The sequence below is a fragment of the Geotrypetes seraphini genome, chromosome 7 (genome assembly GCF_902459505.1).
Source record: "Geotrypetes seraphini chromosome 7, aGeoSer1.1, whole genome shotgun sequence".
In the NCBI taxonomy this organism is placed as follows: Eukaryota; Metazoa; Chordata; class Amphibia; order Gymnophiona; family Dermophiidae; genus Geotrypetes; species Geotrypetes seraphini.
In genome coordinates this window covers 12,666,701-12,693,755 of record NC_047090.1, presented here as the reverse complement: position 1 = coordinate 12,693,755, position 27,055 = coordinate 12,666,701, and the positions used below count along the sequence as shown (strand labels likewise).

The window sequence follows — 27,055 nt, the reverse complement described above, 5'->3', positions numbered from 1 at the left end:
GCCCTCCAACCCAGCCAGCTGATTAACTGTTTCCCTTTAACTCAGTGGTCTCACACTCACGGCCCACCAAGTCCTATTTTGATGCCCTCGGTATGTTTATCCTAATCACAAAAGTAAAATAAAACAGTTTCTTGATCTTATGTCTCTTTAGCTATAAAATTACAATATTATTATTAAGACTTAGCCAAAAGGAAAGATTTATAAACTATAAAGAGTTTTATCTCATGCAAAGTTGTCATTTCTTTAATAAGACATTAGCTATTTTTTTTCTGCGGCCTTCCAAGGACCTACAAATCCAACATGTGGTCCTGCAAAGGGTTTGAGTTTGAGACCACTGACTTAGAGCAAGTATAGTATAAGTACTTATAAGTACGCACCTTGCATAGGCACCTTACATAGGCTTCAATCTAAGCTCTACTTCCACATAATAGACTTATTAAGAAATGGCCTTTGCGATATCAAGACTCAAGAGCAGGTTTTTTGATTGTAATCTGTAATTTCTAACCTGTGAAAAAATTTTTTTGAGGCTCATTGAATTTTGGGTTATAATTGTATCATATAAAAGTTTGATTTGATTTTTAATGACCATGTTTAACCTGTTTATGCTGATTTTAGAACAGAGGAGTTTGGTGGGGCGATTCCCCACACCTAATGTGACCATTTATTTTTTTCATCAAAAGAGGACATCTATTAATTGTCAGTCCCGCCCCAATCCCACCCTAGCTCCGCCCCCCCATCCCCCCCCAATTTCTTCCATTCATTTTCATGTACACATAATATCTTATTAATTCATTATGGTAACCATAAAAATTTAAAAAAACTACAAAGCAGACTATACACATAGAAAATGTTAATTATTTATATTTGGGGGGTTTCAAAGATGTCAAGGCAAATGACTTTAAAATACGCAATGTCACCTCAGTAACTAAAGAAAAATAGACAAATATATTGCAAAATATAGACAGCAGATATAAATTCTCAAAACTGACACATTTTGATCACTAAATTGAAAATAAAATCATTTTTCCTACCTTTGCTATCTGGTGATTTCATGAATCTCTGGTTGCATTTCCTTCTGACTGTGCATCCTTTCTTTCATTTCTTTCTTTCTGCACTCAGGCCCAACAATTGTCCCTTTCTATTCCCTCCCTCTTTCCTTCCTATGTCCTTAGTGCCCTCAGTGCCTCCTTCCTATGCCCTTAGGTCCTCTTCCCATTTCCTTAGTGCCCCTTCCTATGTCCTTAGTGCCCTCAGTGCCTCCTTCCTATGTCCTTAGGTCCTCTTCCCATGTCCTTAGTGCCCTCTGTGCCTCCTTCCCATGTCCTTAGTGTCCCCAGTGCCTCCTTTCCATGTCCTTAGTGCCCCCAGTGCCTCCTTTCTATGCCCTCAGTGCTCCTTCCTATGTTCTTAGGTCCTCTTCCCATGTCCTTAGTGCCCTCAGTGCCTCCTTCCTATGTCCTTAGTGCCCCTTCCTGTGTCCTTAGTGCCACCAGTGCCTCCTTCCCATGTCCCCCTCACTGCCTTCCAGACTTTGTCCCACCTCCACCCCTGAAGCCAGCCTGCTTGGCTGGCCCGGAATGTCCGCTCCGACGTCAGAATTGATGTCAGGAAGAAGGCTTCTGGGCGGTGATTACCAGCAGCGGCAGCAGGGAGGTAAGAAGGAGAGCAGGAGGCGGGTTTAAATCGGGTGCTGAAGGGAGGCTTTTTTTTACACGGCAGGGAGGGACAGGAAGCGATCGCCTGTCCCGTTGTCCGCGTGCACAGCTTCGGGACGCTGTCCCTGAAAACGGGACATTTCGGTGTCCCAAAACTGTGTGTGAGGACAACGAGACAGGGGATCCCAAAATGGGACGGTCCCGTTCAAAATGGGACATATGGTTACCCTATGTATGCACTTACAAAAAAAACAGAGAAAATGAAGGCAGATAAAGACCATGGGCTAGATTCACTAAACTTACCGATCCTGTAACGATGGTTGCAAAACCGGTTTTACTAGTTTTGCGATCATTTGTGTTCCCCGATCCAATTCACTAAACTGCTGTCCGATGAATCTCCTATCCGATCCGATCCACCCAGGCAAATGAATAAATCCCCATGCAAAATAGCCAAGCGATTGATTCACTAACATCGGGTTTTACGATGGCAGGAGGGAGTTGGCATCCCAACTGCCATATTTTTGAGCGCGGTGGGGAGAGCGTCAATGGCAGGAGGGAGTCGTCATCCCTCCTGCCAGTTTTTGGGGTTCGGGGAGGGGAGAAGGGAGGGAGCGCTATGTCAGGGGGAGGGGGAGGCTTTCTTTTTTCTTTCTTTTTTATTGGACAGATATTTTGCATGTATAATGCATGCAAAATATCTGGCCAATTTAAAAAAAAAAAAGAAAAAAAGCCAGCAGAAGTCCTGACAGCAGTGACAGGAAGCTGCTTCTCCTTTCACTACTGTTAGGGTTCTGTCCCGACTCAGATAGTGAATCAATCGATGTTTAAAAATCGGCCAGAGAATTGGCCAACAGCAATTGAGTCACTATCTTTAGTGAATCTGGGTCCATATGGGCTATCTAATCTGTCTATCCATGACACCTACTCTCCCTACCATTGACCTAGCCAGACAGACAATATTGGGTGGGCCTGAGCCCAAATGGGCGGGCCTCTCTCTTTCCCTTTCTTGCCACTCCCCTAGCCCCTGCAACCTATCTTTTCTTCTTCAGGCACTGATTTGTTTCACCACTTAGAAGAGCATAGCAATCAGAATGATGAGTAGCATTTAATCAGATTGAAGCAGAAAAAGGCAGTGGGCTTTGATTAATTAATATATTGACTGATAAGGGACCAACAAGTTTGCTAAATGGGCAGGAATGGCAGAAAATACAACCTTATGACTCAGAGAAAGTACCTTCAAATGAATACAAAGAGTAACTGGAAATCAATGTAGTTGGAATAATATGGTCTTATCTCTCAACTCCTGGCATTAACCTAGCAAGAGAGCAAAAGGAAACCGAAAACAGCAAAATAAGTAAATAAAAGAGAAACTAACATGCCAGGGCATGTACCTCACAAATAAACCATGATTAAAGCTATGTTGCATACCTTAATATAGATTTATTGTACAATACATGGATTGAAAAGTGTCCTTTCACAAAGACTCATGCAGACATCACTATCTGAAAGTCCATATCAGTCTCACTTCCTCAAAACTGTTGGGCAGAGTGGATGGACTACACAGGTCTTTCTTTGCCATCATCTACTAAGGGTCAGGTTTCCATTCACAACACCCTGCCTAAGTCAGTTAAGATTCCAATGCAGGGCGGTCAGCAAGTGCAGTGGGCCAATGTTATTGGGTCTGATGGTCATCCTAACCTGTGGATTTTAACATCTTCTCTTTGCAGGCCAGTGGGGAGTTCCAACCATCAGCCTGGCAGGGGTGTTTGGCATTCTAGCTGGTGTAATTTCATCCATGGTGGAATCTGTAGGAGACTACTATGCTTGTGCCAGGCTCTCTGGAGCCCCACCCCCTCCAAAGCACGCAATCAACCGTGGTATTGGAGTTGAGGGTATTGGCTGTCTCTTGGCCGGAGCCTGGGGTACTGGGAATGGCACAACCTCCTACAGCGAGAATGTGGGAGCACTGGGAATCACTAAGGTAATTATGTCATTAGTGAATGGCTGAAAGACAAGATATGACTCCAAGAAAAATGTTCTATAGTAGCATTTCTAGCATTGTCTACTTCAAGACTTTCTTCTCTTTTGCATTTGAAATGTGTTGAAATAGCACGTGGTTCAGTGTTTCAAAAGCGTATAAAAAAAGGTGACTTGAATCCTCTTAAGAACATAAGAACATAAGCAATGCCTCTGCTGGGTCAGACCTGAGGTCCATCTTGCCCAGCAGTCCGCTCACGCGGCGGCCCAACAGGTCCAGGACCTGAGCAGTAATCCTCTATTTATACCCTTCTATTCCCTTTTCCAGCAGGAAAATGTCCAATCCTCTCTTAAATCCCAGTACCGTACTCTGCCCTATAACGTCCTCCGGAAGCGCATTCCAAGTGTCCACCACACGTTGGGTAAAGAAGAACTTCCTGGCATTCGTATTGAATCTGTCCCCTTTCAACTTTTCCGAATGCCCTCTTGTTCTTTTATTTTTTGAAAGTTTGAAGAATCTGTCCCTCTCTACTCTCTCTATGCCCTTCATGATCTTGTAAGTCTCTATCATATCCCCTCTAAGTCTCCTCTTCTCCAGGGAAAAGAGACCCAGTTTCTCCAATCTCTCAGCGTATGAAAGGTTTTCCATCCCTTTTATCAGACGTGTCGCTCTTCTCTGAACTCTCTCGAGTAACGCCATTATTGACACTGTGCCATCTTGTCATGCCATGAAGTATCAATTTAAGTAGGGTTACTAGATTTTGCATCTGGAAAAAAAGAAGTCCGAGAAAAATCTCGATAAATTTAAGGACGGTCTTAAAAGCTTCTTATTTAAAGATGCTTCCGATTGCTCAATGATTTCAGGGTCCTTCCATGTCAAATTTTATTTTACGTATACTCAACATAGATATGAGCCCTCTCATTTCCCTCTTGTTTTTAACCTTAATTGTTCTCTTTTCTTTTAAAATTGTATTTCTCCCTGCCATCCTGTTTAATGTAAGTACTATCATGTCACTAATAAGTTTGTTAATTAAGAACAAAAGCATTGCCCCTACCGGGTCAGACCAGGGGTCCATCGTGCCTAGCAGTCCGCTCCCGTGGCGGCCCACCAGGTCCATGACCTGAAAGTGCTCCTTAACTAGGATGTTTATATCCCATTTACTTAATGTCCCGTAAGTAACCCTCTATCTGTATCCTGCTATCCTCTTTTCTTTCAGGAAGTCATCCAGTCCCTTTTTGAACCCCAATAATGTACTCTGTCCTATCACCTCTCCTGGAAGTGCATTCCAGGTGTCCACCACCCTCTGAGTGAAGAAGAACTTCCTAACATTCGTCTTGAATCTGTCTCCTCTCAATTTTTCTGAATGACCTCGTGTTTTTGTTGTCCCCGCTAGTCTGAAGAATCTGTCCCTCTCCACCTTCTCTATGCCTTTCATGATTTTATAGGTCTCTATCATGTCCCCTCTAAGTCTCCGCTTTTCGAGGGTAAAGAGCCCCAGCTTGTCCAACCTTTCGGCATATGAAAGGTTCTCAATGCCCCTTATCATCCTTGTTGCTCTCCTTTGGACCCTCTCGAGTATCGCCATATCCTTTTTAAGGTACGGCGACCAGTATTGGACGCAGTACTCCAGATGCGGGCGCACCATTGCTCAATACAGCGGCAGGATAACTTCCCTCGTTCTGGTAGTAATACCTTTTTTGATAATGCCCAGCATTCTGTTCGCTTTCTTCGAGGCTGCTGCACATTGTGCCGCCGGTTTCATTGATTTATCCACCAATACCCCCAGGTCTTTTTCCCCCAGTACCCTCCCTCCCATCGTATAGCTATACATGGGGTTCCTTTTCCCTATGTGCAAGACCTTACATTTCGCTACATTGAAGCTCATCTGCCATCTATTTGCCCATTTTAATTTTTAATCGTCAAACACTTAGAATGTATGATTAGCGTTTTATCAAATTTTAATAAAACTTGAAACTTGATGCATGGCCCCGCACTGTTCTTCCCCTGGCCCCGCCCCGCCCCTCCAAACCAAGCCCCAGGCAAACTTCATCGCTTCGGGCCAAGTCTGGAGTGCACCTGTGCATGCATAGATGCAATGTGGTCATGTCGTAATAGGGTCCTTTTACTAAGGGGGTTAAATTTTGCATTTATTTTGCTTTACTGCAAGAATTTTGTGTTTAATGCAACGCCTTTTAGGGGACCTGTCCAGCATTTCATTTGCAGGTCACACATTAAAATGTCCACTTCCCTGCAACATGGATGAACTTAGCGCACACACACACATCCCTAGTTGGGAAGCGCTAAATGGATCCATGCTAACTGCAAAATTGCTGTGCAGTTCATGGTAATTACTACACAAAAACTGCTATATGATCCCTACTCCAACTCTGCCCATGCTTTGCTTAGTTACATCCCTAACACAAAATAGTCTTAGGGCCAGATTCTGTATAGGACACCTACATTAGGAGCTTTTTAGGCCAATTAGCAACGCCTAATTTCAGAATCTGTGCATTGTTTTTTAATTGGCACGGTAATTGACCATGCCAGTTTTCAGCCAATCAAAAAAATATTAAATTAACAATTATGAGTCTGGTGCCAAACTCTTAGGATACTAGCGACGCCTACCTAAGTGCCTTTATGAAGAGAGATCTTATGGTCCCTATATGTAGAACCAAATGGAAGCACTTTTGCTCCACCTAATGGTGACATTTCATACTGCATCTAGCTTAAAGGTCCACTCACTACAAGCATCGTCCATACTAGAAGTGTGAACGATATAGCTTGGCCGGCCCTTGAGGCTTGCGGTAACCGGCCCACGCTTACAATATTCTCTCAGCGTGCTTCCCCAAGAGGGAGGAAGACCCTGTTGTGAATAAACTATCCTTTGTGAAAAAAAAAACAGAATGGCCTCACACAGGTAAGTTATCAAATAAGGAAATCTAATTTATTGTGTATCCGAACAAGTCCAAACAAAAAAGGCATGAAGGATAACAGTCTCAAAAAGGTAATGGCAAAAAAAATAGTGCAAGCAAAATCATACTGTGTTTTCCAGCCTGGTCTGGTTAATTCTTCCAAAGTTCTTTTACTAATGTCCCAGGTCTAGCAGAGTCTCTGGCAGTCTTTAACTCTCAAAAGTCTTCCTTGCAAATTGAAAAACAAACTATGGCACGTGGCAATGTGCAGCACTGACTTTTCAAATGCAGTGGCAGAAGGCTGGCGGATTTGCCAAAAACGGCTCCTTGTTGTAAAGAGCAAATAACCCGCAAACCCTCCGCTAAGGTGTTGGGCAAATCCTGCCCCAGCCTTCAGGTTATTCCCATCTTATGGGAGATACTGCTAAAGCTGTTTCACTACAGTCCAGTTATGGCTTGCAGCAGCCATCTTAAACCAAACCCTTCCAAGCACACAAAATACTGGGCTGGTATGTTCAGGACAAGTCTTAACTGACCCGCAGAAAATAACATTTCAACAATGAACTCAAAAAAGAAAAGTTCCCCCTCCAAGCCAGGAATGCCAAACATAAATTCAAACTTGACTCACTTCCATTTCCTCAATCAAATCCACCTCCGGTAAGGCAGTCCAATCCATAGCTTCTGGCTCAGCATTTACCAGCGTGGTTTCTTCTGGCTCTGAGTTCAGCATTTCTACCTCATTTGGTTCAGGAGGAATTGGAGGCTCCTTCTGCCTCCCTCCTTCTCCTCGACAGCCAGCTTTCCAAATGCTGCAAAGCTGCTGTACCACGCCTAGTCCTACTCGGGGGCCGGACTTCTTTCAGCTGAGGCTGCCTTCTACCCTGTTTAGCCAGCTTCTCACAAAATGGAGGATTTAAAGGGGCCCTATCAGTTTTCATCAGGCTATGTTCTGCAGCAGGTCTGAACACAGCCTGTGCTTCCTGGTCCTGTTCCTGCCTATCAGGGACACAATGATTAGCCAGGACTAGTTTCAGTGGACGTTTTCTCCGGGGTTTAACTGGCACAAGGCCGGCATTGGGCTCGGGTTTGTGATAACGGGAACGGGGATCGCGGGAATCCCCCCCTAACCCACGGGACTCCCACGGGGATCCCCCTCTGGCCCACAGGACTCCCATGGGGACCCCCCTCTAGCCAACGTGACTCCCACAGGGATGGAAGGCTTTGGAAGCAGGGTTCGTTCATATAATATAATGGACATGTCAGCCTTAGTAAAAGAGGGGGTTTATAAGTTAATTACCTGAACAGAAAACAAAAAAAGGGTTCCACCAAAGAGATTCCACAAGGAAAACAGCAGCGCAAACACAAAAGAAACTGTGGAATTGATGATCCTGTCAGAAGTAATTGCTGCTTTTTATGGAGACGGGAGGGGAGAGAGGTAATTCCTTGCGGGGATGGGTGGGGATGGAGAGGTTCCTGATGGGGACGGGTGGGGATGGAGAGGTTCCTGATGGGGACGGGTGGGGATGGAGAGGATCCTGGTGGGGATGAGTGGGGACGGAGAGGATCCTGATGGGGACGGGTTGGGATGGAGAGGATCCTGACGGGGATGGAGAGGATCCTGGTGGGGATGGGTGGGGATGGAGAGGATCCTGGTGGGGACGGAGAGGATCCTGGCGGGGACGGGTGGGGATGGAGAGGATCCTGGCAGGGACGGATGGGGACGGAGAGGATCCTGGCGGGGACGGGTGGGGATGGAGAGGATCCTGGCAGGGACGGAGAGGATCCTGACGGGGACAGGTGGGGACGGAGAGGATCCTGGCGAGGACGGGTGGGGACGGAGAGGATCCTGGCGGGGACGGGAGGGAACGGAGAGGATCCTGGCGGGGACGGGTGGGGATGGAGAGGATCCTGGCGGGGATGGGTGGGATTTCTGTCCCTGCGCATCTCTCTAGTCCACACACCACAGCTAAATGTTATGAGTGGGATTACTACACATTTCACCCAGAGAGCTCTGCCATCTGCTTCCCCTCCCTCTACCTTTTGCAGGTGGGAAGCCGGATGGTTATCATTGCTGCTGGAGTCCTGATGATCCTGTCCGGCATATTAAGCAAAATTGGTGCTGTTTTTGCCACAATCCCGACACCCGTGATTGGAGGAATGTTTCTAGTGATGTTTGGGATCATTGCCGCTGTCGGCATCTCCAACCTTCAGGTAATTTAGCTGTCCCCAGCGCTGCTTCACTTGATGCACTGAGCTGGATGAATTTACAGTGGAAGCAGAAGACCTAGTGCTCAAACCGGACAGCTCCCTCTACAACAAGGATCTCAAAGTCCCTCCTTGAGGGCCGCAATCCAGTTGGGTTTTCAGTATTTCCCCAATGAATATGCATTGAAAGCAGTGCATGCACATAGATCTCATGCATATTCATTGGGGGAAATCCTGAAAACCCGACTAGATTGCGGCCCTCAAGGAGGGACTTTGAGACCCCTGCTCTACAAGCAATAATGTGAACTAGCTGCATTCGAGCATCACTCTAAAACAGGGGTTCTGAACCTACTGGGGATGCACTAAAGTCAGTGATCATCTCTAAACCTGCTTTCATAGCTGTAGCGATGATTGCTGATAAATGACCCCCCTTGATTGACCATTTTATGATCCGGCCATGCAAATTAGCTAAAACCCCATGCAAAATAGCCAAGTGATTGATACACTAACATCGCTTGGCTATTTTGCATCGGGTTTTAGCAATCATAACAACTGATTGCTCTAGACCTGTTGGTAACTGTGTTACCGACAGATCTGCCTGGGTTTTTTTCTTTTTTTTTTTCAATGGCACAAATATTTTGTATGTATTACACACGCAAAATATCTGTCCCCATAAAAAAAATGAAAAAAGTCCCCCACCACTGCCAACAGATCTCCCCGACCCCCAACAAACGCGCTCCCCAAACCTAAATAAATGCAGGAGGGATGCCCACTCCCTCCTGTCATCCTGATTCACTCCCCCCCCCGTGCAAAATGGCAGGAGCGATGCCCATTCCTTCCTGCCACCAGAGACTCCCTCCCTCTCTCCCCTGTCCTTTTTTAAGATGGGAGCAGGAGGGGTGCTCAGTCCCTCTTACTCCTCCATGGTTGCTGTCTACAATGCTGGGCCTAAGGCCCTGATAGGCTCAGATGCCTCAGGTCCCTCCCCTTGGGAGGGGTCTTAGGCATCTGAGCAAATCAGGGACTTTCTTAGGCTCCCTCTGCATCCCAGATACAAGGGGGAGGAGAATCGGCCAACAGCAATCGAGTCACTATCTTTGGTGCATCTAACCTCAGACACATCAGGCCAATTTGTTCTTCAAGACACCCACACTAAAACATGCACGGAATAAATTTGCATACATTGCCTCCAATGTATGCAGATCTATCTCATGCATATTCGTTGGGGGTATCTTGAAAACCTAACCAGCTGGATGTGTTCTGTGGACTGGGTTGAGAACTCCTGCTCTAAAAGTTTTAGTCTATTCACTTGTTTGAGAGGAAACTTTGCCCAGGTACTTTCTTAGTGCTGTGTGTTATCTCATATATAGGCCGCGTGTGTCATTGTGTAGTTACTGCAAATGATGGTGAAAGGTTTCTAGTGTTGCATAATGTTTCCCATTAGTTTGCAGATATGAACTCTTCCAGGAACATATTCATCATTGGATTTTCTATATTTTCGGGTCTTGTCATTCCTAGCTGGGTAAACAAGAATTCCAAACTTCTGGAAACAGGTAGGGGAAAACAGCAAGATGCTAGATTTGATCATCAGACTTTGGTGGCAGCTTAATATATTTTTTGGTACCATCTCACTTATCCTGTGAGAGGTTCCAAGACTCTACCTGGTGTGGTTGCTTCTTGAAATAGCTCTCCATGAGATAACAGTTAAAGTCTAGGTGATGGTGCTCTCCATGAGATAACAGTCAAGGTCTAGGTGATGGTGCTCTCCATGAGATAACAGTCAAGGTCTAGGTGATGGTGCTCTCCATGAGATAACAGTCAAGGTCTAGGTGATGGTGCTCTCCATGAGATAACAGTCAAGGTCTAGGTAATGGTGCTCTCCATGAGATAACAGTCAAGGTCTAGGTGATGGTGCTCTCCATGAGTTAACAGTCAAGGTCTAGGTGATGGTGCTCTCCGTGAGATAACAGTCAAGGTCTAGGTGATGGTGCTCTTTGTGAGATAACAGTCAAGTGCCAGTAGTCTTTGATGTAAATATATCCAATCAGCTCAATGGATTTTCATGCTGAAATAATAACCACTCATGGGACAGGAATCCAGTAGCAGCAGGGACTTAATATTCTATTTTAAAAGTCAACTATACAGTATGTATACAATGTGATCCTTATAAATGTACAAAACAGATGCCTCCCTGCCTAGCCAACAAAATGTAGCTCACAGTCTGTAATTCTCTTGTGATTTTATTTTTATTTAGGAATTATGCAGCTTGATCAAGTGATTCTAGTGCTTTTATCCACTGGCATGTTTGTGGGTGGTTTCTTTGGATTTCTGCTGGATAACACTATTCCAGGTACGTTTCCCCTCTACATTAGCAGTGATCCAGAAGTCTGTACCAAAGCTGAACCCAGTGAACTGCTATATAAGGATATTGCATGGCAGTTCAATAGCAATGACAGTACCAGGGTGGAGTAATTATTTAATATAGTATACTTGACACGACACAGCTGAAGCATGATGTAAGTGTTGCAGATTTGTTCAGTAAATTCCAAGAAAATGACCTTTACTTTCTGTCTTACACTAGGAACTAAGGAAGAGCGAGGAATCCTGGCCTGGAGGAAGGTCTGTGGGGATGAGTTTGATGATATTTTGGATGCTGGAGAAGTCTACAGTTTTCCATTTGGTATTGGCAGCAAATGTACTAATTCCTGGCTCCGTTATCTACCATTCTGCCCAACATCCACATCCCGAGGCCCTCAGACACAGGAACCAAGCACTGCTTTGTAGAACTTCAACACAAAGTCGGACAATAACCCATTGTTGGCCGCCAGCTGAAATGTAGTAATCAAAGTGATGCCTATTCTGGAGAACTCTTAAGTACCAAGATTTGATACTATTATTTATAAAGTGGCTGAAATAAAATTGTGATTTTTTTTGACAAGCATGGCCATGCTTGAAATCTGCTCCTTACACAGAAGAGGGCAGTCTCTTGAAGCCGATGGATGAAGAGATCCGAGGCTGCATGGTTTAACCTGAGGTAAGTCTCATCAATCAAATCTGATTAATCTCTTCAATTGGGCAACCAGAGAGCTGGATTGGTGGAGAGTCCTAGCCATAGCATACTTAGATTTCAGTATGGCCTTTGACACCTTTCCACATTGGCAACTTATAATTAAACTGAGCACCTCTGGTATGGGCCCAAAAACAACTAACTGGCTTAGAAGCTGGTAGAGGGAAAGGCAACCAGGGGCAGTGGTAAATGGAGTTCGCTCCAATGAATAGGGGGGTGTCCCACAGGGGTCAGTCCTTGGTTCAGTTCTTTTCTCCATCATAAGCTTTTACAAAATTGGTAAGTGGTCTTTGTCATAAATCATATGGGGAAAGACTTAGAGAACTTAATATGTATACTCTGAAAGACAACAGGAGGGGGAATATGAAAGAGATGCTCAAATATCTCTGTAGCATTAATGTACAGGAGCTGAATGAAATGAAATGAAATGAAAGAAAAATGCAGAAGGAGGGCATAGGATGAAGAGGTGATAGGCTCAGGAGTAATGCAAGAAAATACATCTTTACAGAAAGGGTGGTATATGCGTGGAATAGCCTCCTGGTGGAGGAGAGCAAGAATTCAAGGTAGCATAAATTGGGCATGTGGGATCTCTTAGGGAGAGGGGCAGATTGGATAGGCCATTTGGACTTTATCTGCCTTCATGTTTCTACATATCACAGCAAAATCTGCAAGAAGGTGGACACATGGAAAGTGTGGATAATGAGGAAGGGATCTGGTGAAGCTTTAAGACTGGTATAGAGCAGAAGTCTTGAAACTTATCAAGAGAAAGGCCACATGGGGCATGGGGATTGGGAGGGGAAGCATATTGGAGTTTGCTAAGTGGGCTTTAGAATCTCTCCTTGAACTCTGCAAAGCTTGCTGTCATAATTTACCATCATCTTCTTCTTCAGTGAGCTGAGTCTGGGAACCCTGACATCTGCTGCCTTTGCCACGGTTGCATTTGAAAAGGCCAAGCTTCCTGCCTGGGCTGGATTCAGTTAATAGCAGGAAAATTAAGACAGGCTGTGAAAATGAGTTCTGGGGGGCTCCCGTTTAGAAACCAATGGGTGAGGGCAGTGTATGGTAAAATGTGATTCCAGGTGTGCCACGAGATGCCAGGTAGGCAGTCAGCCGGTACCATCGCCTCTCCTCGCGTCTTCCCTTCCAGCACCTCCCACTGGCAGCTTAGGGTCCCATCTGGAGAGCCTTCGCACATGTGCGTGGCATCATCGTGTCGATGTCCGCGCACTCCTGGATGCCTCGAGCTGCAGCCACCATGTTTAGTGTGCCGAGGCTTGGCAGTTTGCGAGACACTGGGTTAGGGTTTGACTATTCATATTTAAGCTATAACATTCAAGGTCACACATTTGCGTTGCAAAATCTCAAGACAGCGGTACGGGGGGGGGGGGGGGTTGAAGTTCTTCTGTGCATAGAGAGCAGGATTTGTGGGTGATAGTATCTGATGATTTTGAAGTGGCCAAATAGGTAATTAAGGCAAAAAAAAAAAAAAAAAATGGAAACATACTTGGGTGCATAGATTAGTGCATACTAAGGGCCTAATTCTGGAAACGGTGTCTACCACATCAGTCTCAGGTTGGTGCCACGTCCAGAATTGTGTCCATTTTTTGTACAGATAACTTAAATGTAAGCCAGCGTTTCACAGGCCTATATTTTAAGCCATCGGACACGTGCCTACGGACGCCTAAGGCCACTTCCAGCATAAGCCATGCCTACGCTGGCCTTAGACATCTGTAGACATGCCTAGGCGCTTTTGTATTTTCACAATAGCACAACAATAACTTTGCCTAGGCGCTTTTGTAGGCACAAGTCGGATGCCTACGTTATAAATGTCATTCGCCTCATTGATTTAAAATAAAAGTGCGGCCTGATTAGTCGTTACACGGTGGTAGGATGCCATTTTGAGAATCAGGCCCTAAGTGCTAAGACATTCATTATATTCCTATGGGTGTCTTAGCATTTAGCGTGTGCTAAATCGGTTAGTACCCCTTGATGAATTCCTCACTTAAATGCACAGGAGGTGAACCTCTTTCAAGGAAATGAAGCTGTAGAATGGTCATGTGATGAAGATGAGAGACTCAAGGGTAATCAAAGGAAATATTTCTTTTCAAAAAGGGTGTTAGATGCATGGTACAATCTCTAAGTGTAGGTGGTGGGGAATAGAGAATGACACATGAACAAATTTTTCCCCGTCCCCAGAGGAACTTGGAATACTGCTACAAAGCTGATTTTTGGAAAAAATAAATTTGACCATGTGACCCCTTTGCTCCTGAGTCTTCATTGGCTCCCGGTTGATCTTAGAATTCAATTCAAATGGGCCTGCATCTCTTTCAAAATTTGATATGGCATTTTTGTTCTCCTCGTTCCCTTATTATGGAATGCTTACAGATTTTCCTTTGCAAGAGGCAGCCAACAATTCAAACTCTCCCTTCCTTCCAGAAAAGGAATTAAAGGAGTTAAGATCTCTTAAACTTTCTCAACTATGGGATGTGCCTGCTTCTCTTTCAAAATTTGATATGGCATTTTTGTTCCTCTCGTTCCCTTATTATGGAACGTTTACGGATTTTCCTTTGCAAGAGGCAGCCAACAATTCAAACTCTCCCTTCCTTCCAGAAAAGGAATTAAAGGAGTTAAGATCTTTTTAACTTTCTCAATTATAGAATGAACTATGGAACTATGGGATGTGCCTGCTTCTCTTTCAAAATTTCATATGGCATTTTTATTCCTCTCGTTCCCTTATTATGGAATGCTTACAGATTTTCCTTTGTAAGAGATATCCAACAATTCAAACTCTCCCTTCCTTCCAGTAAAGGAATTAAAAGAGTTAAGATCTCTTAAACTTTCTCAACTATGGGATGTGCCTGCTTCTCTTTCAAAATTTGATATGGCATTTTTGTTCCTCTCGTTCCCTTATTATGGAACGTTTACGGATTTTCCTTTGCAAGAGGCAGCCAACAATTCAAACTCTCCCTTCCTTCCAGAAAAGGAATTAAAGGAGTTAAGATCTTTTTAACTTTCTCAATTATAGAATGAACTATGGAACTATTGGATGTGCCTGCTTCTCTTTCAAAATTTGATATGGCATTTTTGTTCCTCTCGTTCCCTTATTATGGAATGCTTACAGATTTTCCTTTGCAAGAGGCATCCAACAATTCACTCTCCCTTCCTTCTAGAAAAGGAATCAAAGGAGTTAAGATCTTCAGTCAATCCTTGGCTTTTAAACTTTCTCAACTATGGAATGAACTATGGGATGTGCCTGCTTCTCTTTCAAAATTTGATATGGCATTTTTATTCCCCTCGTTCCCTTATTATGGAACGTTTACAGATTTTCCTTTGCAAGAGGCAGCCAACAATTCAAACTCTCCCTTCCTTCCAGAAAAGGAATTAAAGGAGTTAAGATCTCTTAAACTTTCTCAACTATGGAATGAACTATGGGGTGTGCCTGCTTCTCTTTCAAAATTTGATATGGCATTTTTGTTCCTCTCGTTCCCTTATTATGGAACGTTTACGGATTTTCCTTTGCAAGAGGCAGCCAACAATTCAAACTCTCCCTTCCTTCCAGAAAAGGAGTTAAGATCTTTTTAACTTTCTCAATTATAGAATGAACTATGGAACTATGGGATGTGCCTGCTTCTCTTTCAAAATTTCATATGGCATTTTTATTCCTCTCGTTCCCTTATTATGGAATGCTTACAGATTTTCCTTTGTAAGAGATATCCAACAATTCAAACTCTCCCTTCCTTCCAGAAAAGGAATTAAAAGAGTTAAGATCTCTTAAACTTTCTCAACTATGGGATGTGCCTGCTTCTCTTTCAAAATTTGATATGGCATTTTTGTTCCTCTCGTTCCCTTATTATGGAATGCTTACAGATTTTCCTTTGCAAGAGGCATCCAACAATTCACTCTCCCTTCCTTCTAGAAAAGGAATCAAAGGAGTTAAGATCTTCAGTCAATCCTTGGCTTTTAAACTTTCTCAACTATGGAATGAACTATGGGATGTGCCTGCTTCTCTTTCAAAATTTGATATGGCATTTTTATTCCCCTCGTTCCCTTATTATGGAACGTTTACAGATTTTCCTTTGCAAGAGGCATCCAACAATTCACTCTCCCTTCCTTCTAGAAAAGGAATCAAAGGAGTTAAGATCTTCAGTCAATCCTTGGCTTTTAAACTTTCTCAACTATGGAATGAACTATGGGATGTGCCTGCTTCTCTTTCAAAATTTGATATGGCATTTTTATTCCCCTCGTTCCCTTATTATGGAACGTTTACAGATTTTCCTTTGCAAGAGGCAGCCAACAATTCAAACTCTCCCTTCCTTCCAGAAAAGGAATTAAAGGAGTTAAACTTTCTCAACTATGGAATGAACTCCCCTTAATTCTGAGGAGCCCCAGTTTTTTCCAATCTTTCCATAAATTTCTAAAAACTTTTCTATTTGCCAAACATTTTGAAATTAATTTCTTTTTAAACCTTTGTTTTTACTTTCTTTAGTTTTTATTTAATCGTTGTAAACTTTTAATGTTTATTTAATTGTTGTAAAACGAGTTGAGCTTCCTTAGGTATATAAAGGTGAGCTTTAGTTTAGTTTCCCTGTGTCTGCCCCATTTCTGTAAGCACAAGCCTCGGACACACAATTTTAAAGTGAGGCTTGTGCAGATGAGGAAATCTTGCAGGGATTTACAATGTATTTGTTCAGTTTGCTATTTTATACTTATGACATTCAGAGCTTTTAAACAGTTTCTCTTCAGTGTCTTTATACTTATAACATTCAGAACATTTAAAAGATTTCTCTGCAGTATATATCTTTATACTTATGACATGCAGAACATTTAAATGGTATTTCTTCAGTATGTGTCTTTATATAATATTGTAAAGACAAACCATGTCTAAAATACACATCACATTCAGAACATTTAAAAGATTTCTCTTCAGTAAATGTCTTTATACTTATGACATGAAGAACATTTAAATTATATTTCTTTAGTATGTGTCTTTCTACTTATAACATTCAGAACATTTAAAAGGTTTCTCTTCAGTGTCTTTATACTTATAACATTCAGAACATTTAAAAGGTTTCTCTTCAGTGTCTTTATACTTATGACATACAGAACATTTAAATGGTATTTCTTCAGTATGTGTCTTTATATGATATTGCAGAGATAAGGCATGCCTATAATATATATCACATTCAGAACATTTAAAGGATTTCTCTTCAGTATCGTATACTTATGATATTCTGAACATTTAAAGGGTTTCTCTTCAGTGTCTTTATACTTATCACATCCAGAACATTTAAAAGATTGCGCTTCAGTATATGTCTTTATACTTGTGACATGCAGAACATTTAAATGGCATTTCTTCAGTATGTGTCTTTATATGATATTGCAGAGAAAAAGCATACCTAACATAATATATATCACATTCAGAACTTTTAAAAGGTTTCTCTTCAGTGTCTTTATATTTATCACATTTAGAACATTTAAAAGATATCTCTTCAGTATGTATCTATTGTGACAAACCCAGGTCCATTTCGGGTTTTGGCCAAAACAAACCCGAATCCGTCCTGAGTTTTGCCCCAGTGATCAGGAGAAAACACAGTGTACCTAGATGCAGGAGAGCTGATCAGGTGACTAACCAATTAACTGAGCAAGCTGACTTCTGCTCTGAGAATGATATGGAGGTAGGAGAGGCAGGGCAGGAAAAGATTAGGAGGAAAAACTACACTCCATGCAGACTTGCTCCTGCCGCTGTCAGAAATCTGAGTCAATTTGAACAGCCAGTTAAAACCAGGACTAGGGAGAAACCTGCCTGTAATAGCAGGAAACAGGCTAGTGTGTGGAAAACCCTTCCCCCATCTTCTCAGAGGGGGAGTGGCTCTCCACAGGATATAATGTGGCTCCTGAGAATAGGAAAGAGTACACAGGAGAGAGGCATTCCGGAGAGTGGAAAGTTGGGGAGAGTGAGTCTCTCTCAGACTGGCCTATGGTAGAGGCAGAGGAGTTGTCTCCTACCGGGAATCCTAGGGAGCAGCCGGAGGAAGAAGCTATGGAGGTACAGGCAAGCCATGCAAGCACTGAGACCCAGCCATTAGCCATGGAAACACAGTAAGCATGAGAGTTGGGTTTTTCCTACTGCTTATACCTCCGTGCTGCCAACTAAACTATAGTTTGTGTGAAGTAAATTTAGAAACTCTCTTGGAAAGCCAAACTTGGGGGCTTTCTCTGAAGCAGTAAAGTGTGAGGTTCTAGCAAACATATGAGTGTTTGTTTTCCCTGGATTGTTGCCAAGCTGAGCAAGTGCGTTGCCTTCCCTCACAGCTGTGCCTGATCACTGCAGCAACGTTTCAGAGAGAGAAACGTAGGCAGGATGCTGAGTTTTGAGCAGAACATATGATTTTGTTTGATATGGACTATTTGATAAAACATACTTGTCTAAAGCATTACTGCTCTGGTGAAGAGGACTGTGTTACTCACCTAATTAAAGTCCAGAAGCAGGGGTCTGTACTCAATGCAGTGCTGGCCAAACTTTAACTTCTTGAGTGCATTATTTGAACCTTTTGTCATATTTTCATGCAATATAAGTTTACACTGAACTGCAAGGCTGAAGCCTGTATTTTTGATTTATTTAACCAGTGCTGGAATAAAGCTATTTTTGTTTTGCCATTTCTGACTTGAACTCTTTTTACCTTGCTTAGTCCTGAGGCAGATATTGTGCTTATAGTAAGACTTGAAGGATTTCCTTGGTATTTAGGGACACGCTGAATCAGAATTTTGGTCACATACCCGTGTGCTCGCTGCGCCTACAGGAGCACGGGTGTGACACTATATGATATTGAAGAAAAAAAGCATGTCCATAATACACATCATATTCAGAACATTTAAAAGATTTCTCTTCAGTATATATCTTTATGCTTATGACATGCAGAACATTTAAATCGTATTTCTTCAGTATGTGTCTATATAATATTGTAAATACATTTCACATTCAGAACATTTAAAAGGTTTTTCTTCAGTGTCTTTATACTTATCACAGTTAGAACATTTATACAAGAGGGGCGCTACCTTAATACTTGCTAGCAATTAATGCCTGTCTGTTTTCCAGCACATGAGTTATTATTTGTTGTATTATGTCATATGTCAATTTCAGAGTTTCTGGAAATACGAGTGGATTTCCATTTATGAGCGCTCTCTATAATTATCAGTATAAAGAAAGAAGATTTATTTTTTCACTACTCACCACAACGATTTCAAACCTTATTCTTTGTCTGTGATCAAAGTTTAAGAAATGAGCTATGCTTCCTCTTTTTTTTTTTTTCCGTTCCACAAACATACATAGCTACTTCCTGGTTGATGTGTCTGTGTTTAGGGACACTGGAAAATGTAGTGCTCTATTTCTTTAACTTGAAATTATCAGCAGCTATTTTCTCTTTGTTTTTTTCATTATTCATGTCTCTACAATAACTGGAACATATTGCATAGGGTTCTTATGATCCACTCCTATCCCAAATGGTAATATTAATTAATGTTGTGCTAACATACCGAAGTGAGAATAACTTCTGCTTTTTATTTCTTAAGTCCCAAGCCAAGTTTTCGAGTGTTTCAACAGAGAAACATAGTCTATAATGTTAACCCATTAAAGATTGTTCACTTCTCGTTAGAAAAATTATTTGTCTAACTTTAAGCAATGTGTATTGTTCTGTTTGTTGTTTTTTTTTTCCTTAAAGAAATATATTATGAGCTAAACAACCATTTATGCCTATGCCTTTTATTTTACTTTTTAGTTTTATCATTCTCACTTTAATATGATTCAATATAACTTATGTGGTAATATGTTTAAATTTATAGCAGTGCCATTCTTTTTATTTAGGTCAGATTCCTTGCTATATTTTAATATATTTTTACATCATATGCCACTGTGGCTATGGTTCCTTTGGGTTGTCAGATATACTTCAGATATACTTATTTGATTTGAAGCACATAAATTTTAATTTCTGTTTTTTTAGTGATACTACTTAGGCATAGCTGGAAACAAACTAAACAATATATAAATATATTTCATATATTTATTTCTTGTTGATTGTGATTTGCTTCAGTAAGACGACTACCATATCAGATGACGCTGTTTGTTACATGAGAATCTTTTGAATGAAATGTTTCTGATATTACAGTTGCAATTTTGCTATTAGTGACTTATTTGCACACCTATGGACTAAGATATTTGAGATATCTTTGCTGAGGATTTTCCACTCGTATGAGATCCAGATGATGGATGAGCCCCACTGGAAGGACCTTGTTACCAGAGAAGGAATATGATGAGTGCCTAGAAACCCTAAAGACTTACCAGCAAAGACTTATTGACTGTTGCTACTAATGACCGGATGATCTTTATGGCTTTGAATTTCTACAGGAGACCCTGGCAAGCAAGTTATGAGAAGACAACCAGAGCCTGGGACCAACAAGATTTGAATAATGACCAGACAACAAAAGGTAGAAAAACTAATTCTGTTTTCTGTTTTGTGATTACAATATGTCAGATTTGAAACGTGTATCCTGCCAGAGCTGGTGTTACACCGCAAACGTGAGCTAGGATTTAACAGAGAGAGGAAAAGTCTTTTTTGTTTGTTTTTGTTTACACCACAGCGTCAGTGTGGTTAGAAGAAGGCAAAGGGGGTGAAGAGGCTATAAAATAAACCCACCAGGATGTTTTGGAAAAAAAAACACCCAATTGGGCAGGAAAATCGAATCGAAAAACCAATTCAATAGGCTGAATCGAATCAAATTTTTTTTTTCCTGAATTGGGCAGCACTAGTGTGAACATCTAACTCTGTGCATAGCAAGTATTTCCCAGTATTTCTTTCATACCCAGAACCTCTGCTATGTCTCTTGGAATTACTCTCACCCCCGATACCTTCACCTGCTGCTTCTCTCATCATTCACCATTCTTTTACTGCTTCTCCCACAATTCAATCTCTCCATTGTCCAATTTTCTGATCTCATCACAAAGATCTGTAATGTGTTTCTTCATCTTTGTCCTGACCTTTTGCATCTGCTGACAAGAGTAAAACAAGAAAATTACATCTCTACTGAGACTCTCTTCTATGGCATGGCTTCTTTGCACTCTGAACCCATTCTAATGTAGAGACAGCTAAGGTTCTGCCTGTTGAATCAGGATCCTTTAGTTGTTCTAGCACAGTAAAACAATTCTAACCTGTAAATAGAAGAAGAGATGCAGAAAAATAAATGGAGGAAAACTGAAAAGAAAAGGCTAGTCAGAGATGAATGTAGGAGAGGAAGTGAATAAGAGAAGAGGCAGATAGACTGAAGACCCTGGAAAGAAAATTAAGAAAAGACAGACGAAAGCAGGAACTGGAAACTAGGATAAACATGAATAAAATAGCCAGACAAAGGTAAAAAAAATAATTTTATTTTTAATTTCAATAACACAAAATGCAGTTTTACAGTAAATTTACACTGCTTTCTTTTTCTTTTCAAAAGAGTAAAATGCAGTTTCTCTTTCTCTGGTGTTGAACTGCATACAGCATATGGCTTCTTGCTTGATTTTTGTCTACATTTATTTGTTTGTGGTTGCGTTTTCCTATGTAGGGGCCTTGTTGTGAATGTTAGCTTTGGGATATATGCATGACAGATATTTGTATTATGTTTAGTGACTTACAAGATAGCTGATGGAGAGGGAGGGTGAGCAGTCTTTATAGATCGGCTCACCATGATAACCCTAATTTCCAACCTCGGTTTATATTCCAGTCAACGCTTTTCCCCCTTTTTGGAGAGAATAAAGGATACCTCGGTTTATATTCGGATCAGTTAACATTCAAGTATATACGGTAAGTAGCTGCCCAACAGATCTCAGTGGAACTGCCTGAGACTTCACCCAGAAAGAGATGATGCTCCTGGTCGAGTGGCCTTGAGAGAGACCGGTGGCTGCTTTTCGCAGGCAATGTACACTGAAGAGATGGCTATGTGAATCTGTCTAGCAATAGAGGCCTTAGATCAGGGGGGCCCACACTTTTTGGGCTTGCGAGTTACTTTTAAAATGACAAGTCAAAATGATCTACCAAATAAAATAAAAAAAAAAACAAAAAACACAAAGAAATGTGGGACGGGGGACACAAACTTTGGGGCATACCTTTTTGGTCCTGCCCCATTATCCAGCGCTTCTGGAGGCGCATCATTTCTTACATGTCAGGGTTAATTGGTAGAGCCTTGCGCAGTACCCTGGCCCACTTTGTATTGGACTTGCCAGAGGCTTTTGGCCATTTGCCAAGGGGGCACCGAGCTCTCTGTAGGAAGATGAGCGTACTGGCCAGGAAATGTATTCTTCAGTGCTGGACGGTCACAGGCCCTCTGGCGTTTTGGCATTGGTGGAACCAGTTGCATCAGTTGGCCTGGGAGGCAAGAGATACCGGAGGGGCTTGGAAGCAGATGATGATGTTCTTGAATATCTGGGAGCCATATCTGCAGTCCTTGCATCCAAAAGGACGCAGTGAGGTCTTAAGATGGGTGTCCTAATCTGGGTGCTCAGTTTGTTGGAGAGAACACTGAAGAGTAATAGTGGGGTGGGGTGGAGAGTACCGCTGGGGGGAGGGGAGGTTGGGGGATCTTGGGGTGGGGGGATGGGAGGTGTTCTGAACGGTTTGGTCTTTTGGCCACAGGCATGTTCTTTGAGGATAGGAGGGGGAAGGGGGTGGTGTGGCTTCTATGGGGCTCATAAGAGTCCAGGGCCTCGGAGTGCCTTTCCGTTCACTTTGGCCTCGCTAGGCATATGTGAATTAGAGAAGGGGGGGGGGGGGTTCATTGCTGTTTCCCCTTTTTCTCTATATCCTTTGATTTACTGTTATTTATGATGCATCATTGTTTGTACTGAGTACCTTGTGTGCCTTTGCTGTTGTTTGCCTCAATAAAAATTGTTTGAACCTAAAAACACAAAGCACATTGTACGCAGAGAAAATGTTAATTATCATTAATATTCCGGGGGTTTTTCAAAGAGGTCAAGGCAGATGACTCTATGCACTGTCACCTCAGTAACAACTATACAAAAATAGACAAATATACCCCCTCCCTTTTTACTAAACCACGAAAGACCGATTTCAAATAAAAACTGTTGGCTGAGCCCCAGTTGTGACCTGTACTGAGTGCTGTTGGAGAGTAGAGATTGAGGATTGTTTTGTCCCCCCCCCTCCCCCGCCAACAGGCAGACTTTTACAGCACACCTTTGTAAAAATAATCCATTAGTATATTCATAGTAAAGAAAGCCTCCAGGGACTGAACTGTGCAAGAAGGGGGTACACATGTGGTATATGATATAGCCTGGGTGAAATTCTGCCCGAATATACTATATGTGTAGCTGAATATTTACAAAAAGACAAACAGGAGAAACTGCCTTCACAACAGTGAGTGGCACGAAAACAACAACGAAGGAGACCAGATGGTGTTTGCTGCAATTGTTGCTGGCCATTCCTTTGGTCTTTTTAAGTGTTTTTATTGCAATACTTGGGACATTTGGATTAACATATCGTTGGTTTTATCATTCAACGCCAAGACTCCTGATGCAGGCCTTCTTGGGCCGAAACACGATCGTGTCGCATCTGTTTTATAATAAAAAGGATTGAGCACTATCTGGTCTCCTTCGTTGTTGTTTTCGTGCCACTAGCTCAGGGGTAGGCAATTCCGGTCCTCGAGAGCCGGAGCCAGGTCAGGTTTTCAGGATCTCCACCATGAATATGTATGAGATGGATTTGCATGCACTGCCTCCTTGAGATGCAAATCTATCTCGTGCATATTTATTGTGGATATCCTGAAAACTTGACCTGGCTCTGGCTCTCGAGGACCAGAATTACCTACCCCTGCACTAGCTGAATATTTACCTCATTGTGTCTGTCACCACCTAATAACTTTGGAACCACTATACATCACGAAATGTTCACCCATCTCCTTCCTATTCCAGTCAGCGCATTTAGGGGTCAACTGTCAACGCGCCTTCTTTGCTGCAAAATCCATGGATGCTTTTTGACTGATATCTTTGAAAATCAATGTAACCAGAAAGTATAGCAATGGGAACAAAGTATTTGCAAACATTGGCCCCAGCTTTTTTTCTGCCAAACACCTCTATCTAATATGACACAAAACAATATCTCGTGGCTTTTTTAGCAGGGAAAAAGGTGGACAATTTTCTGAAAACCTTTTCCACAGTAGACGGCTATTGAAAACTGCCCCCCTTCTGACTCTAAAGACCCCTGCTATTCAATAGTCTATCGGTTGAAGTTTTTACAAAAAAAACCACCTTTTAATTATCATTAGAAATAAACAACTGATAGAAATATTCAGGCCAATATTTAAAGCAGTTTAAACAGGCCAGGAGCGTCTGCTGCCCACTTAAATCGTTTCCTACCACCTCAGTGAGGATATTCAGTGGCATTTAACCAGAGAGTGCTACGGAATATACCCATAGACATCCCAACCAAAGTGGGCAGCTCAGGTGCGGCACTGGGGTGGAGCCTAGGGATATGTAGGTGCTGGCAATATTCAAAAGCGGCACCTGCATAGCTAAGTGGTTTAATTTAGGACAGTCAAAAGCGTAGTAATGGAGGTACCAGAACTGAATAGCGGGTGGCACATGTAGAACTTATTTTTCCTTTTAAAAACCCTCCTTATCCCCCACTGGCACTGATAGTGGAGGTTAATTTAGCCTGCAACAGCATTAAAAACCACTGACCATTGGGAGGGTGGGGGGGGGGGGAGTCTAGACACAATTCAGCCACTGCAACAGATGGATCTCTGATGCCAGGAGTCCTACCGAGTTAGACTGCTGGAAAGATTCCCATCCATTTTTTCACACTGTTACCGGTAGCTTGAGCTTTATTCATTCTCATTTTTTTTATACCATTGCCAGTAGTTTGGGTTTTATTTGGGGTGCAGTGTTTTTTTCCCTACACTCTTGTTGCTGTTTTTCTTTACACTCTTGGCAATAATTTGGATCTTATTCATGCTGTAGTTTTTTTTTTTTTTAACATTGCTTAAGGTAGCTTGACTAGCGTACTTTTTATTATGTTCATCCTCTCAAACCACCATTTAGGCACTCGCCTGCCAATCAGTCAGATAAAGTGGATCCAGCTTTGCTCACTGTCCTTCGGCATGCTCAGGGCATGGCTCCTGGACATCAAGCTATAGTCCTTGCCATCATTGTTGTCCCAGTACTCCTTGCCCCCAACCCGGTACTTGACAGCAAAGCGAAGCACAGAGCCCGACTGGAGCAGGAAGGGTGGCACAGGCAGGCAGAAGGCAAAGAGGTCAGTAGCGCCACTACCGCTTTGCCATACGGCGAGCACTTCTTGCTGCTTCCGCCACTCACTCACGGTGTAGCGCACTGCCACTGTCTTCTGGAAGGCCATGTTCAGCACACGCACAGTGCCTGCCACACCCAGCTCCTGCGAGCTCAGCACACGCTCCAGGCACACGCACTGCCGCTGCAGTCTGGCCTCAAAGTCAGCGCAGTCGGCAGGTTGCAGGAAGTTGGGTTCCATGTAGCAAAAGGGCAGCTGCAGGTCACCACCGTAGCACAGGGCTGAGTTGATGGCTAGCCGGGTTAGGACGTGCAGAGGAATGGAGGGGTCTTCGGCAGTGCTGAATACCTTCACCTTGGCCAGCTCCAACCCTAGGGAATCGGCGAAGCGCACCTGCGGGCAGTGAGGAAGGCACCGGGTGGCACGGCGCCTCTCTGGGGAGGTGGGCAGGGAACGGGCTCGGCGCCGCTGCCCTATGATGGGTCGCATGTGTGGATCACAGCTGGTGGCAGAACCACGGCCCAAGCCTCGAGGCAGCTCCAGCCTTGACATTGCTCAAACTGCCTGCTGTACGAGAGTCCCTGTAACACCTAGGCTACCGCCTGAAAGTGAACTTGAGCAGGATAAGTTTCAAGCAAGGTTCACAGTAAGCTGGCATGGACCAGAGATAGGACAGGATTCCTTTGGTATTCCAGGTCTATGAAAACAGTTTTAGAGACAAAATCCACCAGGGTAAAAGGATGGCTGCGTTTCATTCCAGTCAGTCATTATAATTTCCTTGTACACTGTAAATAATATTTTCTGACTCCTTGAGACCCTGCAATGATTCTCAATTTACTTCCACAAAATATAGCCTGGCTCTGCCTGATATAACCTGCTGCATAAAGTAGAAAACCTTTACAGAACTGACCCGACACTTCTGTTTCAGCAAACCTGGTCCAGACCCTTATGGTCAATCGTCCTCCGACAGCTGCAGCCTCTAGTAAACCTCTCTGTCCAACGAATGCTTTACTTGCAGGTCCCCTCCTCACGATCTCTTGGCAGCAACAAACAAAAGCCAAGCTCAGCAAGCCCCGACCCCACAATCCAGCACCGCTGTTCCAAGTTCTTGATCTCTTTACACCACGATGTCTGGTGCAAAGAGTTCAATCCAGTCCAGGTTTTACCTAGCTGCTGCCTTCACGTAAGAGTTCAGAAGTGTCACTGCCCGTCGCATCAGGATTGCATCAGAAAGCTTCCTGCTGCTCACTGGTCCCCTCCCCCTTTCTGCTCTGCCCGGGAGGGGGGGGGGCGGATTTCCTTAGGGACTCGGGGGAAAGGGGGTTTATATGCTACTCCCCCTTGAGGGATGACATCATCCTTGGCTGCTGTCCATTTGATTTGCCAGTGATAGTACAAATAAGAGCTACGGCCCAGATACTTGGAACATGTAGCAACTGTTTCATTTCTAAAAGTAATGCAAAGTTGGAAATATCTCAAACGGAAGAAAAACATAACCTAACATAGTAGATGACGGCAGATAAAGACCCGAATGGTCCATCCCGTCTGCCCAACCTGATTCAATTTAAATTTTTAAATTTTTTCTTCTTAGCTATTTCTGGGCAAGAATCCAAAGCTTTACCCTGTACTGTGCTTGGGTTCCAGCTGCCGAAATCTCTGTTAAGACTTACTCCAGCCCATCTACACCCTCCCAGCCATTGAAGCCCTCCCCTGCCCATCCTCCACCAAACAGCCATATACAGACACAGACCGTGCAAGTCTGCCCAGTACTGACCTTAGTTCAATATTATTTTCTGCTTCTAGATCCTCTGTGTTCATCCCACGCTTCTTTGAACTCAGTCACAGTTTTACTCTCCACCACTTCTCTCGGGAGCGTATTCCAGGCATCCACCACCCTCTCCGTAAAGTAGAATTTCCTAACATTGCCTTTGAATCTACCACCTCTC

At 43.1% G+C, this 27,055-nt stretch overlaps 2 protein-coding genes across 3 annotated transcripts in view; one reads left to right on the top strand and one right to left on the bottom strand.

Moving 5' to 3' along the window:
• The window catches only part of LOC117363360 (solute carrier family 23 member 1-like), a 50,074-nt gene extending 31,644 nt beyond the window's left edge, over positions 1-18,430 (top strand). The window contains exons 9-14 of one of the 2 annotated variants that reach the window (XM_033950942.1): positions 3,383-3,636; positions 8,592-8,756; positions 10,195-10,303; positions 11,005-11,100; positions 11,332-11,784; positions 18,130-18,430. In XM_033950942.1, the coding sequence (XP_033806833.1) occupies positions 3,383-3,636; positions 8,592-8,756; positions 10,195-10,303; positions 11,005-11,100; positions 11,332-11,534 (827 nt within the window). In that variant the 3' untranslated portion in view covers positions 11,535-11,784; positions 18,130-18,430. The remainder of the gene's footprint in view (positions 1-3,382; positions 3,637-8,591; positions 8,757-10,194; positions 10,304-11,004; positions 11,101-11,331; positions 11,785-18,129) is intronic. The other variant, XM_033950941.1, reaches the window with a different exon arrangement.
• Positions 18,431-23,641: 5,211 nt separating this feature from the next.
• On the bottom strand, positions 23,642-26,291 carry PPP1R3D (protein phosphatase 1 regulatory subunit 3D). Its single transcript, XM_033952708.1, has one exon. The coding sequence runs from the start codon at positions 25,659-25,661 to the stop codon at positions 24,921-24,923; it is 741 nt and encodes a 246-aa protein (XP_033808599.1). The 5' UTR covers positions 25,662-26,291; the 3' UTR covers positions 23,642-24,920.
• Between the last annotated feature and the right edge of the window lie 764 nt (positions 26,292-27,055).

Coding starts and splice junctions, on each gene's coding strand:
- PPP1R3D (XM_033952708.1), bottom strand. CDS start 25,661: ATGTCAAGGCTGGAGCTGCCTCGAGGCTTGGGCCGTGGTTCTGCCACC.